The 18,489-nt window shown below is 53.0% G+C and overlaps 1 protein-coding gene and 1 long non-coding RNA gene across 3 annotated transcripts; one reads left to right on the forward strand and one right to left on the reverse strand.

Moving 5' to 3' along the window:
* Positions 1-3,523: 3,523 nt before the first annotated feature.
* Positions 3,524-14,020, reverse strand: LOC111551990 (synaptotagmin-15). 2 transcript variants are annotated; one of them, XM_023226098.1, is made up of 8 exons: positions 13,644-13,797; positions 12,442-12,646; positions 11,806-11,948; positions 10,649-10,944; positions 8,921-9,091; positions 8,208-8,328; positions 7,046-7,225; positions 3,524-5,280 (listed from the first exon to the last, which is right to left on the reverse strand). In XM_023226098.1, the coding sequence occupies exons 1-8, from the start codon at positions 13,648-13,650 to the stop codon at positions 5,138-5,140; spliced, it is 1,266 nt and encodes a 421-aa protein (XP_023081866.1). In that variant the 5' UTR covers positions 13,651-13,797; the 3' UTR covers positions 3,524-5,137. The 2 variants fall into 2 exon arrangements, with proteins under 2 accessions (XP_023081866.1, XP_031792061.1); XM_031936201.1 differs by lacking the exon at positions 12,442-12,646 and having other exon boundaries at positions 13,644-14,020.
* On the forward strand, positions 7,087-12,236 carry LOC116418918. The gene is made up of 3 exons (XR_004229129.1): positions 7,087-7,670; positions 8,374-10,735; positions 11,129-12,236. It is a non-coding gene; the product is annotated as an uncharacterized LOC116418918 (long non-coding RNA).
* Positions 14,021-18,489: the final 4,469 nt, after the last annotated feature.

Genomic DNA, 18,489 nt, shown 5'->3' on the forward strand with positions numbered 1-18,489 from the left:
ACTGAGAAAGGCCAGGTGAGGTGGCCTGTAATCCCAGCCCTTTGGGAGGTCAAATCAGGCAGACTGTTTGAGTTCAGGAGTTTGAGACCAGCCTGAGCAACATGGTGAAATCCCTTCGCTACAAAAAATACAAAAAAGTTAGTCAGGTGTGGTGGTGCCTGCCTGTAGTCCCAGCTACTCGGGAGGCTGAGGTGGGAGGGCTGCTTGAACCTAGGAGGTTGAGGCTACAGTGAGTCGTGATCACACCACTGCACTCCAGCCTGGGCGATAGAGTGAGACCCTGTCTCAAAAACAAGCAAACAAAAAAAACCTGAGAAAATCTGCTGCCAGCAGATGTGCATACACAAAAAATACTAAAGGGAATTCTTCAGGTAGAAGAAAACTGATCTATGATAGACTCACGGAAATGCAGGAAATAATAAACAACAGAGTGAATATGTGGGTGAATACAAATAAATATTGACTGCACATAGCAATAATAATAATGTCTCGTTAGGTGTAAAATATATGTGGAATTAAAATGAGTAATAATAATATACATGCAAGAGTAGAATGGAGGTAAATACAGATTGAGTATTGTGAGGTGATAGTTTTGTCTGGGAAACAATAAAAAGTGAAATTTGTATTAGATTATAATAACGTACAGAAGTTGTAATCTGTGGAGGAAACCACTAAAGAAATTATAAAAGAATGTGTAAGTAGCAACCAATGGTAAGAGGGAAATGGAATTTTTTAAAAAATCTGAAAGAAAGCAATAGAAAAGAAAAAAATAAAAACAAAAATGGGTAAGACAAATGGAAACAAATAGTAAGATGGTATTTATGAACAGAGCTATATCAGTAATTACAATAAATGTAAATTCACAAAATCCACAAAAGACAAAAATTGACAGACTTGATTAAAACAACTGTATTCAAGAGACACGACATCATTATAAGAACATTAAAAAATCAAAAATAAGGGGAAAAGTGAAAAAAATACCATTGTGAGTGGTAGAGAAAGCCATTTCACATAATAAAGGGTTCACTCTACCAGAAAATGTCAATTTTAAATGGGTATGAGCCTAATAACACAGTCTCCAAATGCATAAAACAAAAATTAACAAAACTCAAAGGAGAAATAAACAAATTTGTAATAATAGTGGCAGGCTTTAGTGTCTCTCAGTAGTTTACAGGAAAACAGACAAAAATGTCAGTAAAGATGTAGATAATTTGACCAACCTGATCAACAAACTTGGCCCAGTTGAAATACGCGTAACACTTGCACACCACTGCAGACTTGCACATTCTTTCAAGTGCAGGAACATTGTGATAAGAATATTATAGGAAAGTCTGTCATAAATATAGCTGCAAAAATCCTGAGAAATATAACAGCAAGTTAATCTAAGTTTTATGTATTTATTTATTTACTTATTTTATTTTTGGAGACAGAGTCTCGCTTTGTTATCCAGACTGGAGTGCAGTGGCATGAACATGACTCACTTCAGCCTTAACCTCCTGGGCTTAAGCAATACTCCTGCCCCAGCCCTCCAAGTAGCTGGGACAACAGGCGTGTGACACCACACCTGGCTAATTTTTGTGGTTTTTGTAGAGACCGAGTTTCACCATGTTGGTCTCAAATTCCTGAGCTCGGGTAATTTACCTCTCTTGGCCTTCCAAAATGCTGGGATAATAGATGTGAGCCACTGTGCCCAACTTAAATCTAAATTTTATTTTATTTTATGGCCATGTTCCCTCTAATAAATCTAAATTTTAAATAAATAAGTCCAAGTATTATTGTGTTTATGTGTATAAAACTGCATATACACACAAACGCATACATACCCTGCTGGTTTCTATTACAAGAATGAACGTTTGGTTTGACATTCAACAGTCAATTAGTAGAAGTCATCACATCCAAAGAATAAAGGAGAAAAAATTATTTCAAAAGGTGCAGAATAGGTATTTGAGAGAAATTTAACCTCATTTGTGATTTTTTAAAAAAATCTTTTTAACAGCTTGAGAATATATGTTCATAAGTATATTAAAAATCCTATAGCAACCATCAAACTTCATGGCGTATATTGACAACTCTCCCCATGCCCCACCCAGCACCCCTGAGATTGAGGATGAGACAAGAATAATATCCACTATCACTACTTATAGTCAGCATTTGCTGGAGGTCCTAGCCACTGCAATTTGTATACCAATTTTAAATCTTGCAACCTTGCTGAATTTATCAGCTCTAGTTTTTTGTGTGTGGATTCCTTAAGATTTTCCATAGACAAGATTATGTCATGTGCAGATATCATTTTACTTCTTCCTTTATGATCCGGATCCCTTTTATTTCTTTTTGTTGTCCGATTGCTCAGCCACTGCAGTTTGGCAAGAGATAAATAAGGTATACAGATTAAGAAAGGAAGAAATAAAACTGTCATTCACAGATGACATGATTATACAAAAATAATCTGCAAATTATTATAATTTAAATGAATTATGCAAGGCCACTCACTGGATAACAAGGTCAACATAATTTTGTAGCAACAGAATCTGTATATACTAGCCATAAACAAATATAAAATGCCTAAGAATAGATCTACTGAAGGATGTGCAAGAACACTTTACTGAAAACCACAAAAATAGTTCTAAGAAACATACAAAAGACTTAAAGAAGTGAAGAGATATACCATGTTAGTGAATAGGAAGACTAAAGATTTTAACCATGTCAAATGGCCCCCAAACTGTTCTACATAATCAATTAAATCCAATCAAATTCTAGCACTTTATTTTGTGGAAGTTGACTAGCTGATTCTAAAGTGTTTTATGAAACTGTAAAGGTCTTCTTTCTTCTGGAGTTGCCTTGTGGACAGGATTTGAAACAACCCAGACCAGGTCTCTCTGGTCCACGGGAAGCACGCATATGCTTTTTGCTCTGACTACGTCTGTAGAGAACAGCCCAAACAACAGCCTTCTCCCCCTCAGAACAGAGAGCCTGCTAGTCTCCTGCCATTTAGATTTTTCAGGGATGAGTCAGAGATACCAGTCTACTCTGTCCTGCAGAAGAGGATACTTAGCAACTTTTCCAAGTGGCCCTAGAAAAGTCACTGCTAGTCAGAAATCTCAACTTGGAATGTGGGGGTGGCTGGCATCTATTGGGATGTCAGATGAAACAGAAACAGTTCCACTGTAGTAGCCTGCTCTGTAAACATACAGAGAACCCCTACTACGTGTGTGCTATGAAGCTATTAGAAACTACAGCTTTGTGGACTACTTTGAAAATGTGCAAGTGGGCTGGGCACGGTGGCTCACGCCTGTAATCCCAGCACTTTGGGAGGCCAAGGCGGGTGGATCATGAGGTCAGGAGATCAAGACTTTCCTGGCTAACATAGTGAAACCCCATCTCTACTTAAAAATACAAAAAATTAGCGGGGCATGGTGGTGGATGCCTGTAGTCCCAGCTACTTGGGAGGCTGAGGCAGGAGAATGACGTAAGTAAACCCGGGAGGTGGAGCTTGCAGTGAGCCTACATCGTGCCACTGCACTCCAGCTTGGGCAACAGAGTGAGACTCCGTCTCAAAAAAAAAAAAAAAAGAAAAGAAAGAAAAAAGAAAGAAAATGTGCAAGTGAAATAAGTGACAAAAAGCAAACACAAGATATTCTGTCCATATGAACCACTGCCAGGCGACACTTGTATTTGTAGATTGACAGAAACTGGAGGTGGAGTTAAAGAGGTACAAACTCAGTATAACATTCATTGCCTCTTTTGCTAAAGTTGTTTCACTGCATAAGAAAAAGATACTGGTCAGGCTGGGTGCAGTGACTCAAGCCTGTAATCCCAGCACTTTGGGAGGCTGAGGCGGGTGGATCACCTGAGGGCGGGAATTCGAGACCAGCCTGGCCAACATGGTAAAATTCCGTCTCTACTAAAAATAAAAAAATTATCCAGGCATGGTGGTGGGCACCAGTAATCCCAGCTACTTGGGAGGCTGAGGCAGGAGAATCGCTTGAACCTGGGAGGCGGAGGTTGCAGTGAGCGGAGATCACGCCATTGCACTCCAGCCTGGGTGACAAGAGGGAAACCCCATCTCAAAAAAATAAAATAAAAAAAGAAAAAGAAGGAAAAAAAAAGAGAAAGAGATACTGGTTCCATGTTCTGTTCCAGTTATGCAAAACAACATGTTGACGTGCAGGCTGCACAGTGCCAGGTGCAAATACACACTGCCTGTTACGGTAACTGTGACAAGCACAAGGGCTGCCCACTAGCTTGAGTGCAACCTCTGGGGAATTGATGGGAGTGATTTATGGGTACTTCCTTCTTAACAAATTTTACATCAATACTGCAACACAACAATCTCAGCCCTGTGGGCTATACCATAGCCACATGCTTTCACCATTTCCTGCGCAAAGGGAAAGCCCAGGAACTGAATGCTGTTAATCAGGGAGAGCATAGAAACAGCAGCAGAACAGCTGGAGAACTAGGGCTATGTGGTTTTGAGACTGTGGGGAGGGTGGGCCACGGGCAGACTTGACACAATGTGGGAGGGCATTTGACACAGCCCCGTGGAGGACCTAAAGCTTGGGGAGGCCCTCACCCAGCACAGTGAGCCATGTCGACACTTGGTGCCTGAGTGTGCTGCTCACAGCGCTCTCCGTGATTTTCCCCATAACAGTATGTTTTTTTCTGCCAGGCAGAAGGCAGAGAAACCCTGGCTGAAAAAGCAGCAAGGGTCATCGACTGCGTGAACACATCATCAGCTTTTCCAGATGGAGACACCCAAGTTTACCCTGCACATCCGTTCAGCAGGTAGAGCTGGGTCATCCCTAAACAGGATCTTTCTTCTGAGCACCTGAGATTCTGGTCCAAATTAGGGCTGTGAGGACCAGGAGCCGGGATTCTGAACCCAGGCAGCCCCGCCGGTAAGGAGGAGGGAGTGTGTCGGAAGGCTGTATGGCCGGAGCTGCTGACTGGGCCGGGGCTTCTTTGTCCCCTCTTGTCTCCTGCAAATCAGCACTCACGTTCTCCTGGCTCGGGCTGGCCTGGCAGCTCAGGGAGCTGTTGGATGAAAGGGCCATGCTTGTGGCTGTGACTGTCACGTGCAACTGCGAGGACTGCGAGGACGGTCGGCTCCCAAAGCGGAACTGCGGTGCTGGGAGAAGGGTCAGGGCTCCGTGATGCGGCAGAGCGCGTGCCAGCGCTTCACCAGCTCCTTGGGCTTGCTGAGCATCTCGTCCCAGTGCTCCAGCTCTCTGCCACGGGTGTACATGTAGGGGCCCACCACCACTCGGCCCAGCTGCTGGCTCTCTGCAGGGGAGGGAGAGCACCGGTGTGTTCCTGAGCACAGAAGTCACGTCCCCAGTGACCTCCCTTCTTCCCTCCTCCTCCCCAGGAGGAAGCAGTAACTTCCCTCCTCTCTGAGTGGGAGCTGACAGCCCCCAAAGGGGCCCTGCCTTTGCTCTGCTGCTGGAAGGGCTGCTTCTCCCCCTGGGAGACTGGGAGGAAGGAGAGCCCTGAAAGAGACTCCCTCTTTGAGGGCCACCAGCTCTGCCCCACACCCTTCTGTAGGGCCATATTAAGTTTACCTTATGCCAAAGAACTGAGGGAGGAAAGAGCCCCTCTAGAAAGAAGGCCTCGCCGGCCATCAGAGAGTAAGTACATTCAGCAGTAACGTTCACTGGCCACCATGGAGAAGTGTCTTAAGTCCAGGCCATTTGGCCAGCTGTAGCCTGATGGCTCTGTTTCCCCAGAGTGGCAGTGGGTGCTGCGGTGTGGGGTAGTGTGGGAGAGCTGGCTGACAACTCGCCCAGAACCCCAAAGACTCATCTAGAGGGCAGGAGGAAGCTCAGAGCACCAGGTCCCCGGGCTACTGGCAGCCCTGCTCCCTCCCACTCTCTCGGGTGATTTGCTCCAGGAGGGGGCTGCAGAGGCCATTGCTTAACCTCTTTCTTTTTTTCTTTTCTTTTCTTTTTTTTCTTTTTTAATTTTTTTATTTTTGACAGAGTCTCGCTCTTTCGACAGGCTGGTGTGCAGTGGCACGATCTTGGCTCACTGCAACCTCTGCCTCACGGGTTCAAGCGATTTTCCTGCCTCAGCCTCCCAAGGAGTTGGGACTATAGGCATGTACCACCACATCCAGCTAACTTTTGTATTTTTAGTGGAGATGGAATTTTGCCATGTTGGCCAGGATGGTCTTGATCTCTTGACTTCGTGATCCACCCCTCTCGGCCTCCCAAAGTGCTTAGGATTATAAGCGTGCACCACCGTGCCCAGCCAACCTCTTTCTTTCTTTTTTTGAGACGGAGTCTCATTCTGTCACCCAGGCTGGAGTGCAATGGTGCATCTTGGCTCACTGAAACCTCTGCCTCCCGGGTTCATGCCATTTTCCTGCCTCAGCCTCCCGAGTAGCTGGGACTACAGGCGCCTGCCACCACACCTAGCTAATTTTTTGTATTTTTAGTAGAGACAGGGTTTCACCGTGTTAGCCAGGATGGTCTCGATCTCCTGACCTCGTGATCCACCTACCTCGGCCTCCCAGAGGGCTGGGATTACAGGCGTGAGCCACTGTGCCTGGCCCCCCATTTTTTTTTTTTGACAGATTCAGCAGCCTCGCCTCCTGGGTTCAAGAGATCCTCCCGCCTCAGCCTCCCAAGTGGCTGGGATTACAAGCATGTGCCACCATGCCCAGCTAATTACTGTATTTTTAGTAGAGACGGGAGTTTCACCGTGTTGGCCAGGCTGGTCTTGAACTCCTGAGCTCAAGTGATCCACCCGCCTTGGCCTCCCAAGGTGCTGGGATTACAGACGTAAGCCACCATGTTAACCTGTTTCTAAGGTGCCACAGACAAAGCTCAATCCGACTAAAGCTGGGCATGAAACCCAGGCCTCCTGCTGGTAAGCTGTGTGTCCTTGGGCAAGTATTTCAGCCTCTCTGAGCACTACTTTCCTTAACCAGGGAGGGAGCTCGTACAGCTCCTTCCGAGGTCAGGACAGGAGGCACTTCCTCTGCCTGAACACTCGGCAGCCCCTTGTGGTCCCCGTCCCAGCAGCCCGGGGTGGGGTGCGGTCTTACTGTCCCCTTCCGTGTTCTGCACCACGGTCAGGCTGAGGCTAGCGGTATCCAACTCGGTGGCATCGGCCTTGAAGCTGAAGGTCTCATTGTACACAGGATTGATGGAGCCCAGCACAGCTGAAGTCTTCTTGCACTTGACAAACTTGTTGTGGTTCATCAGAGACACTTTGACAAACACACCTGGGGAACAGTGAGCACTAGTGGGCTGGCAGAGGCGGGCGGGAGCCGAGCCCCTGCCTGTGGGAGGTCCGGCAAGGAGGGCACGTGCCCAAGCTAGGTGCCAGGGCCCCACCCCTCACACAGTGCTGTGGCCCCGCGGGCGTGACCAGAGGAAGCCGCTGAGTGCACTGCCCTGCAGCCTAGGCGGGGCTCCACTCCCTTCCTTTTCCTTCCTCTTTGCATCAAGAAAGTACACACGGCTCGGGCAGGCCCTGGTTTACCAGAGCCTGGCACCACATGCCTGTCCCTCCCTGTTGGGGGGGCTGCTCACTGGGTCCCCAGGCTCCCTGGGGCCCCTTAAACACCTTGTACAGAGAGTTAAGATTTGGTGGGTGAGGGTCAGAGTCACAGTGGAAGGTCTGGATCCTGCCTGGCTTACGGTGACCCCAGACGTGAACACAAACAGGTGACTGATCGCCACCACCTCACTGGGGTGCGTGGGATGTGTGGGGTGAGCCCAAATGGGGTGGGACGTGTGGGGTGAGCCAAGGCCTCCCCTCCTGCAGCTCCTGTGTTCTGGGAGGCCAAGCATCAGTGCCCATGGAGTCGGGGGCCCTTCCCCTGGGGGGAGGGAGGTGCGGGCCTCACCCTTGAGGACTGGACCCACGTAGCTGATGGGAAGGTGGAGGTGGATGCAGACATGACAGTTCAAAGAGCCAAGACGCTGCCTCGGGAAACAGCAGGGGCAGGGCCTGGTATTGTGGTTGGGTTAGAACCCTTAGTGGGGGAGGCCGAGGAGATGCAGCTTTGGGTTCAACATAGGAAGAGGCTTCCTGCACCAGAACTGTCTACTGAGGGAGAGCATGTCTTGTGAGGTAGTGAGCACTCCGTGACAGGGTGTATGCAAGCAGAAACTGGATGGTCAGGGGTGAGGCTGGACTGTAGCCCCAGGCTGTAAGCTCAGTGGGCGGGACCTTCCCCAGGAGGAAAGGGAGGAACTCACTGACAATGCCTCTGTCCTCCTGGAGCTGGAGGCCCCTGGCACGCAGCACAACCACCGTCAGGCGGCTCAGGTAGTCGTTGTAGCTGAGGCAGAACTGGAGGTCGCCAAACTCCGAGGGGGGCTGGGGAGGCCAAGGTGGAAGCACCCCACCCTGTTACTCTGGCAGGTGCTGAAGGGGTCAGAGAACCCCCAGAGAGCTTCCCGCTTCCTCCCAGCCGTCCATGCGACACACTCACATGGTCCCCTTTGAATTCCACTGCCATTTTAAGGACAGGGCAACTGTGGTCTGGAGAGTTTAAGGGGCTTGTGCAGTCCTGTGGACCAGAGCTAAGGAGTCACACCCAGGTCTGAGCCAGCTGGGGCCTTCCCGGGAATGGTGGGCTGGGGGAAACATTTCCCTGGGCTGGACCATTTGTGGTGTCACCTCTCACAGCTGTCTGACCTAGATGGGAATCCAAATGTGGATATTTCAGGTTGCTCCAGGGAGTCTGATGGCCAGTGTGACAACAGGACCTCAAGCAGCCCCTCCCTGCCCAGGGGCAGGTCTGTTCCCCTCTGTCCCATGCTGCTCAGGGCCTAGGCCCTCCTCCCTGAGTCACTGTTATAGGGTGGTGTGCGGGATGCTGAGGGCTGACGCTGCCAGCAGGAGCTGGACCCTGTGCACACCTGCCGGCTGATGCTCAGTGGCACAGGCATGGTAACCTCGACCTTACCTCCAGGCTCTCGGCCTCCAGGTCTCTCCAGATGACACGCCGGCAGTCCCCCGCCAGGGTCTCATTCTTCAAGGGGAATAGCACCTGGCCCAGGAGCTGGTGCTTCCTCTGCCTGTCCACGTGGTAGACAGAGAACTTCAGCACCCTCTGGGTGACAGTCTTACTGGACACCTGGGGGAGACAAGGACACCGGCCAGGGTCAGGAGTGGTGGTAGGGGATGGGATGGTGTGACTCGTTATTCTGGATATGGGTGCTTTTGAGAACGGGTGTCTCAACCAGGGACCCACACCCCAAACCTAGGGATTTTCAAGGGACCCTGCTTAGCAGCAGAGCTGTGTACCCCTGGAAAGTGGGGGTAGGTGCCAGGACCTTGCTATGCAGAGTGTGGTCCGAGGACCTGCAGCATCCGTACACCACCACCTGGAGCCCTGTTAGAAATGCAGGATCTTGGGCCCCAGCCCAGACCCATGAATTGGAATCTGCCGTTTAACCGGAGCACCAAGTGACACGGCTGCACGGTGAGTGTGGCCCCGCCACCACCCAGCGCTGTAGCAAAGGCCCAGGAGCCCGGGCACCGGCCTGTCTCTGCTGTCAGAGCTGGGCATACCAGTCCTCCCCTCCCTGAGATTTGGCCTCCTTGCCTGTGAAATGGGGGTCATGGGTCTTCCTCTCTGGTTGTAAAACCCCAATCACAGTGTCTGACCTACAGCAGATGGCCCATTAATATTGATTTTCTTCTCTTTCCCCTTCTCCCTTTCCCCCTTCCCTCTGGAGGCACAGAGGGACTGGATCAAGTTGGGGCGAGATAGAGTGGGTGAGTGATGAGCCAAGAAAAATTTTCCTGCAAGCATGACGTGTCGCACGTCAGCAAGGCTGCAGCCTTGGATTCTGACGTCTGGAGAAGAGCGATTCACCTTTGAATTCTCACAGCCCTGGCCTCAGAAAGATGGCCCGGGACCAGGCCTGATGGCACCCCTCTTCCCAGCTCTCAGCCAGGGCGGAAGGCACAAGTGATGGCCCTGGCCTCAGCAGTCACACTGCTCCTGAAAGCTGACTGGCTGCACCTCACCTCTTGGCTAGCTTGCCACCCAGCTCTTGAGAACATGTTTGTCCAAGGCCTCTTGGCAGGTCTCGATGGCTACTTCCCCAAGGGCCCCCAGTCACCTGCTAAGGCTCCCAGGCCCCTGTGAAACTGGCTCGGTGCCCCAACAGCCTCTCCACTTCCAGAGCCTGAGCCGGCCAGCCCAAAGTGCAGCAAGGCACCACACCTACCCTGGGAGGGTACTTGGGCCCCCGCCCTGGCCTCTTACAGCACAGGAAGCTCCTGCACTCACGCTAAGGCCCATCTTTTGCCCTCCTTGGATAAACTTGCCAGAAACCCCATACTGCTCCACACCTTTGGGATAATTTCCCTGAGCCCCATAGGCCAGGGCCTGGCATTCAGTAGTTGCTCTAAAATTGTGTTTTCACCCACTCTTCTCCAGGCAGTCAGGACAGGGGAGCCCAGGCCTCTGGTCACTACTCACCAAGTCTCTCCCCTGCCTCTCTATCAGGGATCGGCTCCGATAGGCCTTAACCTAGCAGGCTAGGTAAAGCAGAGCTGGTGGCATCAAGGGTCCCGGGGGCTGCAGTGCCCTGGCTGGTACAGGAGGCTCAGCTCTCCTGAAGGTCTGCACCTTCCCAGCAACGCGGAGGGCACCAGACCCTGCCTTCTCCAGAGGCTGTACCTGGAAGATGAAGTGCTCGTCAAACTGCGGGTTGGAGGTTTTGCGTTTGGTCTTGGACTGGAGGAAGCGCCGTTCATCGGGCAGCAGGTAGAGCTTCACCAGGGGGCTGCAGGTCTCCGAGGGGGCTTGCAGGTGCCGTGCCTTGATCAAGCCCACCAGCAGCCGCTCAGCCTCCTGCTCATATTCCACCGAGAACCACAGCCGCCCCAGGCAGCCAGCAGGGGAGTCGGTCTCACTTTTGTCCTCTGGGAACTTGTACAGCTCTGGGTTAATAGCCCCTACCATACATGCATCTCCTATAACAGAGGATGGGAAGGCTGACAGGCCAGAGGAAGGCAAGGCAGGGGCATGGGAGACAGTGGCAAGTTCTGGGCTCCCACCCCATCCTGGCCCATCCCTCTCTGCTGAGCCTCAGCTAGCCTGACCACATCTGCCCCACTCTCCTCACCAGGCTAAACATATCCCCTCTCTCTGGTGCAGCTCCTCCAGGAAACCTTCTCAGCATGAAGGCGTTGCATGGCCAGGCTGGGGATCCTAGCAGAGTCCTGCCTCCTGGGATTGGCCCCCATCCTTGGAGGTCAGGACCTGTTTCAAGGACACAGTGCCCATCACCCCTCCTGGTCCCCTTCCATGGTGTCTAGGGCATGACTCAGTGATAAAGCATTGCCTTTCTTCTTCCTCTTCAAATTAGAAGAGCCAAGGTGATTATTGGGTGGTTCCTGGGATGGTCTTTTGGTAGATCGTCAGGGCAAAGAGGTGGCAGAAAGCTGTGCTTGCAGCCCCTACCATTCCGTCCTCTTGTTAACCAACCCATCACCCTAGAGTGGGAGCCAGCACAAGTTCTGTACATGGCATACCTGGGTTCCAATCCCAGTCTGTTGCTTACAGCCTGTTTGTGACTATGTAAAATGGGGTGATAATTCCTCCCCGCCAGAGTCATGGTGAGGTCTCACTCCAAATCAGCACCCAAGGCCATTTCTCAGCCTCATGGGGTGCATAAAGCACTTCATAAATGAAAGCACCCAGAAACAGTGGTCCCTGGGCAACCCTGTCATCCCTGGCTGGTTCAGGTTGTGTTCCAGAGCCAAGCTGGTGAAAGCAGATGGGGCCACCTGAGCAGACCCTGACCTCTGGGCATCCCTGGCAGGGACACTCACCAAGGCCGCCACTGGTGGTGTGAGGCAGAAGCTCTGATGCCGGGCAGGAGTCCCATGGGGCATGGGTCCACTCTCCACTGTGCAGGGGCACCCAATCTCGGCCTTGAAGGGAAGGGGGCACCACGAATGGCACATCTGGTGGCCTGTCCAGAGTCAGGGAGACAACATGTAGGTAGCAAGTAAATGGTGTGGTCTCAGAGCGCTTAGCCAAGACGGCTGAGCACCAGGGGCTAGAGGAAGAAAAGCCATCAGGAGCCAGGAAGAGGCCAGGGCACCATTTTCTGGGCCCATATCAGGCAACACACACACACACACACATACACAACAGTGGGATTTGGAGAAGGAACACAGCCCCTGACAGTGTCAGCCAGTCTGGGTTTGAATTCATGTTCTGCCACTTACTAATTGTGTTCTCTGGACCTGTTGCTTATGTGCACTAAGCCTCAGTTCCCTCACCTGGAACATGGATTTCATAATACCTGCCTAATAGCTGATGTGAGGTTTCTGGGGTTTCTTTGTGATAGCTCCCAGCACCGAAGCAGCATAGAATAGGCACTCCCATAAACAGAACTTTCCTTTGCGACCCCACCCCAAGGGAAATTCCAGGCGCCCACTTGGCCCCACATCCTGCCTCACCTGCTCAGTTGGGTCCTAGCATGCGGCTGGCAGGGCCTGTCCTGCTGCCCACTGGAGGCGGCTGCGCTGGCCATGGCTGGTGTCCCAGGCAGCTCCTCATAGGTGAGGGTGGCACAGAACCTTCTCCACAGACAGCAGCTCGCCCCGATCAACAGCAGCAGCAGCAGCCCCCCGATGGTGCCCCCAATCACCAGGGCCAGCTGCTCTGGGGGCAGAGACCACCAGTACTATGATGCCTGCCTGGGAAAGCCACTCCCCCTCACAGCCCTGGCCTGCTGGGGCAGAACTGGGGCAGCAACCCTGCCTCTGGGTTTGATCTCAGGAGTGATAGGAGCAGGTCTGCGGGGGGAGGGGTTCCAGGAGGGGTGCTGCTGGCTGGGTTCCGCCAGCTCTCAGAGGAGAAGCTGTTTACCCCAGGGTCTGAGGGCCCTGGGCAGAACCTTCTGGTTTTCCTTGGAAAACAGCTGGCCCTGCCCTTGGGATTCTGGCTTAAAGAAGCCATTTCCTTGAGCTTCCGAGTAGAAATCAAACCTGCCCTCACCAGAACCTCCATATCCCCTGGGCTCCTGTTGAGGCCAGGAGGGGAGCTGGGGTGTGGACGCAGTCAGTAAAGGAAAGCCCTGAAAGGTACCTTCCTCCCGGTCTGTAATCAGACATCTACCCTCTGGGGCCCTGGAACCTGCTACAAGGCGGGACTCTTCTCTAACACCTGCTCCCTTCCCTAGCCCTCTATCAAGGTGAGCATGCTCTTAGGGGAGTTGGTGGGAGGCGGTGGACGGGGTGGGGAGGAGGAGGGGACAAGGCCCCTTTGTTGCTGGCCCTCACATGTCCTCATTTGGGGTACCCAGGAGGCTTCTCCCCGGGGGTGCTCAGACGCTGGGTTCCAACCCCTGGGACCTGGGTAGGGCCAAAAAGGTGGCTCCCTTAGGGTGACGTGCGGCCGCGGGGCATCCCGGTCTCAGGGATCTGGACTGGGTGGGGTGGTGAGAAGGCTGGACCTCCCCCCCACACCTCCTAAGCCGCAACTGACCGCGAGGAACGGGCCTCAGCTTCCATTCCATCCCAGCGCCCCTCCAGGAGCACGCCGAGGCAAGGCAGGGCAGGGCAGGCGATGCGCCCCAGCGGGGGCGGCGGGGCGGAGGCAAGTGCTGGAAGGATCGCAGAGGGGCCAGGGCTGGGCTGGGGAGGCGAGGCTCGCTTACCCGCCATGGGGTTGCTCCCGCAGGCTGGTCTCTCCGGTCTGGGCGGCTGGCGCTGGGCTGCCAGGCCGGCTCTTAAAGCGCAGCGGGGCGCCGTCGGGCGGGCGCGGGGGCGGTCCGTGGTGGCGCTGGTGCCTCGCTGCGGCGCGGGGAGCCGCGCAGTGCACGGCAGGGGCAGGGACCCAGCGCCCCGAGGCCGCTGCCCCGCCCCAGCCCAGCCCTGGCCCAGGCCCAGGTCCGGAGGTGAAGGGGCGCAGAGCCGACCGTGAGCTCCTGGAAACCCCAGGGCTCCGGCCAGGGCGGGTCCCGGGCGCCAGTGCCAGGGGCGCCCGGGGTTCCCTGCAGCTTGGGGCAGGGTGGGGTGAGAGGACCACCCCCATCCCAGAGAGCAGAGCTACAACCTTCACCACCACGTCTGACACAGGGCTCCGCGCCCGACCCCTCACACCTGGTGACCAGGACTGAGCCCCCTTTCTCCCAGATCCTCCGCAAGCGGAGGCCCCTCCAGGTGCAACTCCAACCCCGGCTCGAGGGAGCCTTCCCGGATCCCCGGGCAGAGTCTCCCCGCGGTTCCCGGGCCCCAGCGCTGCCCGCCTGACGGCCTTGGGCAGGGATGCGGCGCTCGCTCACCCGTTCGCTCTCAGCGGACAAAACCGCGAGAGGTCGAGAGCAAGATTCTGGAGCGGGTTCCAGAAGCTCCTGGGTTCCAACTCAGGCTCCTCACTCTCCGGCCCTGTGATTTGGGACAACTTAACGTCCGCACTCTGGGTTCAGTCTTCTTAGTTGTGTTAATGTCTGTGAGGGGCTCTCGTAAGGGCGGCTGGCCTGCCGGTGACTTACGAAGTATGAAAGGAGCACTTAGGAGGAGCGGGGCGGCCCAACCCCTGTTACGGTGGTTATCGGATGGAGGCCAGTGTCTCCTGGGTCCCCTCTGTACCCCCAGCGCCTATTATTATGGTGATTATTAGAATGCAGGGCCCGTGCCCACCAATCCAGGCTGGCGAACGCGCCTTGCAGGAAAAGCAGGAGTAAGGTCGCTGCGCGTCCTCTCTGGTCACCCCGCAGCGCGCCCTGGCCGCCCCCCTATGGTTCCCCCGCGGAGGCTCTGGTGGGCAGCGTCTGAGACCTCGAGGCGTCTGAGTGGGGACCGAAAGGAGTGTGTGTATCTGTGGTGCAGGGGAGTGTGTGTGTGGGGGGGGGGGGGGGGTGGGGGGGGGGGGGGGGTTTGGGGGGGATGGGACTTCTCGTTTTACAACCTTGAAGGTTGTGTCCAGAGTCATAGCCTGGGTCCCACACCCGCGTCACCTGTGTCTGTTCTAGGGGGCAGTGTGCCTGAGGCTCTACCCTGCCTGGGCTTTGGCTTACCTAAGACGGGGAGGGTGGTGAACTGGCATGCCCCACTGGTCCGGGTCTGGGAGCCCTCAGCGCCAAGGTGCAGAGGCCGCAGCCACTCCCCTTCTAGGGTCTGGGCGGTGGGGGCATGAGAAGGCGGAGACCCAGGCCTCTTCACCCAGTAACTGTCTTCAGCTGTGCGCTTAACTGGCTCTCCACTCTACTTGGAGAGTCTGGGGTGTCTGGAGAATCCTCCCTCACTTCTGCTTTCCCGAGGTCACCGTGGGGGCAAGTATCTCAGAAAATGGGGCTTGGGTCCCACCGAAGACCTGGGGTCTGAGTTAGATGTCTGCATGCTTCTTGTTGCCCCTGCAACAAAGTACCACAGATTGAGTAGTTTAAGACACATGCTTATTATCTCACAGTTCTGGGGGTCAGGAATTTAAACTGGGTTGGCAGAGCCTGTGCCTCCTGGAGACAAGGGAGCTGTTTCCCAGCATTTCCAGCTCCTAGAGGCTGCCAGCTAGTGGCCCTTTCCTTTGTCTTCAAAGCCGGCAGCACAGCCTTTTTTTTTTTTTTTTTTTTTTTTTTTACGGCGGGCCCTGGTGTGTGGTGTTCCCCACCCTGTGTCCAAGTGATCTCATTGTTCAACTCCCACATATGAGAGAGAACATGCAGTGTTTGGTTTTCTGTCCTTGTGATAGTTTGCTCAGAATGATGGTTTCCAGCTGCATCCATGTCCCTACAAAGGACATGAACTCATCCATTTTTATGGCTGCATAGTATTCCATGGTGTATGTGTGCCACATTTTCTTAATCCAGTCTGTCACTGATGGAAATTTGGGTTGGTTCCAAATCGTTGCTATTGTGAATAGTGCCGTAATAAACATACGTGTGCATGTGTCTTTATAGCAGCATGATTTATAATCCTCTGGGTATACACCCAGTAATGGGATGGCTGGGTCAAATGGTATTTCTTATTCTAGATCCTTGAGGAATCACCACATTGTCTTCCACAATGGTTGAACCAGTTTACAGTCCCACCAACAGTATAAAAGTGTTCCTATTTATCCACATCCTCTCCAGCACCTGTTGTTTCCTGACTTTTTTGTGATTGTCATTCTAACTTGTGTTATCTCATTGTGGTTTTGATTTGCATTTCTCTGATGGTGAGTGATGATGAGCATTTTTTCATGTGTCTGTTGGCTGCATAAATGTCTTCTTTTGGGAAGCATCTGTTCATATCCTTTGCCCACTTTTTGATGGGGTTGTTTGATTTTTTCTTGTAAATTTGTTTAAGTTCTTTGTAGATTCTGGATATTAGCCCTTTGTCAGATGAGTAGACTGCAAAAATTTTCTCCCATTCTGTAAGTTGTCTGTTCACTCTGATGTTAGTTTCTTTTGCTGTGCAGAAGCTCTTTAGTTTAATTAGAACCCATTTCTCAGTTTTGGCTTTTGTTGCCTTTTCTAACCTCTCCTGCTCCGCGTCATTTCACATCAACTATTTCTGCCTCCCTCTTGTAAGGACCTCTGTGACTACAAGAGGCTCATCAGATAATCCAGGATAACCACCCCCACCCATCTCAAGATCATTAACTTAATCAGACCTACAAAGCCCCTTTTGGGGTGCAGTCACAGGGTTGGGGGATGAGGACGTGATGTCTCTGGGACCATTGTGTGGACCATGTTGTCCGTGTAGTACCCTGGGAGGGGTGGCTTACATTTCCCCTTCCTCCGTTTAGAGCTCATGTGCCTCAACACTGGACTCAGGCAGCTAGCAAGGCTCAGGGGACCCCTACATGGAACCCTTCAGCTGTCCTGACCCCTTCCCCCAGCTGCCCTGTACCCCCAGCTGCCCACCCCAATGGGGCATGGCATCCCACCCGTACCAGCTGCCTCCATGATTGGGACCAAGCTGTACTCAGGCTGTTCTGGGGGTGGGGGTGGGTAGTAGGATGTTTTTTGAAAAGGGAATCCCTTCTGGCACTTCCTGAGTGCCAGGCCCAGAGCTGCCATCTCTCAAACCCCATGCTGTGCTTTTCCAAAGTCCCCATCTTTCTCTGTGTCGCCAAGTCCTGATAACTCTTCCTCCTCCGTCCATCTCTATCACGGCGTAAACCTTGCCCAGCCCTCCATCACCTCTCATCTGGAGCTCTGCATGGGCCTCCTCTCAGCTCTTCAGATTCCATGCTGTACCCCCTTCCCAGCTGGTGTCTTCCAGGCTCCCCTCCCATTTTCATCCCTCCACCCCCCACCCCCATCTCTCTGCAGTGCTTGTGCCCAGACTGGTGCAGCTACTTCCACGGCTCTGCTTATGCACTGGGCTCTCCCACCATGCTGCTTTCTCTCTGTCTGAAATACTCAGTGCCCCTCCCATTCGCCTTCTCCACTGCTCGTGTTTCAACATGAACCCCCAGCATCTTGTCTTCTGTGAAACCCTTCATCATCCCCTCCTTGTCCTCATGGTCGTTGCAGCTACCATGCTGAATATGGGACTCTGTGCCTGAGACTGATGCCCCACTCTTCCTGGCAACGCAGGGCCTCCATGAAGGCAGGGGGCCATGTCTTATTTAGCTTGGCATCCCTAGTATCCACCTCCAGGGCTGAGGCTGTGCTGAATGGCAGATGAAGGGCTTGTGCCATGGGGATGAGCTGCCCCAGCTTCTGCCGATGTTGTCCATGCATCATACACATCCTGGGCTCACAATTTAGGGCCCAACAGGAGCTCCCTGTCCTGGTCCTTCAGACCACCTTCTGGGGTCTGCAAAATCATGTTGCCAGCTCTATCTGCAAAATCCTTACACAGCCAGCCAGCCCACTAAGTTTTGAGTCAATCTTCCTCCACCAGAAGATGAGAGCAGGTGGCAGGAGGGAGCTCACCTTTCTTGCTGCTCCTGATGTTCTGAGCATTGCGGTGCAGGCTTGATGTACATGATCCCATGGAGCCCTGCCTCGTGTCTGCCCTACAGGGTCATGACCACCTCCTCAGACAAGGAAACTGAATCAAAGAGGCTTCCTGGCCCACCCACTAAGTGGTGGAGCTAGACCTGGCACCTGGCTCCCTCAGTCTTCACTAGTGATCAGCTGTAGGGCAAGGATCCAGGAGACCCTCTCCTGTGGCCCTGACCATGAACCAGGCAAAGAGCCACAGGCACTTTGGGCAGCCTCCCCTCCATCCACTGCCCAGGGGCTCTGAGACCTGGCTGGCCTGGAGCCAGCTCCCCAGAACAGAAAGGCATCCAGGGTCTGGCAGCAGCTCTGGCTCTGCTTCCTGTTTTCAGACCTTGTTCTTCCCCATGTCTCTGGAGCTGGGAAGCCTGGAAACAGCAGCAGATATGGGTTCTGTCTTTCATGGCCAAGCGGAAGTTATATTTCCATGGCAAAAGCACTTCCAAAGAGGGCTGCAGGAAGTCCAAGAGTTTAAAGACCTGCAAATGCCTGCAAGTGATTAATAATTCAGTGCAGCAGATGATTATGAGAAAGGCCACTTTCAATTAACCTTAAGAATCATCCCTGT

This window comes from Piliocolobus tephrosceles, chromosome 9 (assembly GCF_002776525.5).
Source record: "Piliocolobus tephrosceles isolate RC106 chromosome 9, ASM277652v3, whole genome shotgun sequence".
In the NCBI taxonomy this organism is placed as follows: domain Eukaryota; kingdom Metazoa; phylum Chordata; class Mammalia; order Primates; family Cercopithecidae; genus Piliocolobus; species Piliocolobus tephrosceles.

What these genes read in the sequence shown, in the direction of transcription:
- LOC111551990 (XM_031936201.1), bottom strand. Translation starts at nt 14,020, where the DNA reads ATGGGGGTGGTCCTCTCACCCCACCCTGCCCCAAGCTGCAGGGAACCC. An exon ending in CACCACCAGTGGCGGCCTTG is followed by an intron (nt 10,945 to 11,805) that starts GTGAGTGTCCCT and finishes CCTCTGTTATAG; the next exon opens with GAGATGCATGTATGGTAGGG. An exon ending in GCAGAACACGGAAGGGGACA is followed by an intron (nt 5,281 to 7,045) that starts GTAAGACCGCAC and finishes CCTCCCCTGCAG; the next exon opens with AGAGCCAGCAGCTGGGCCGA.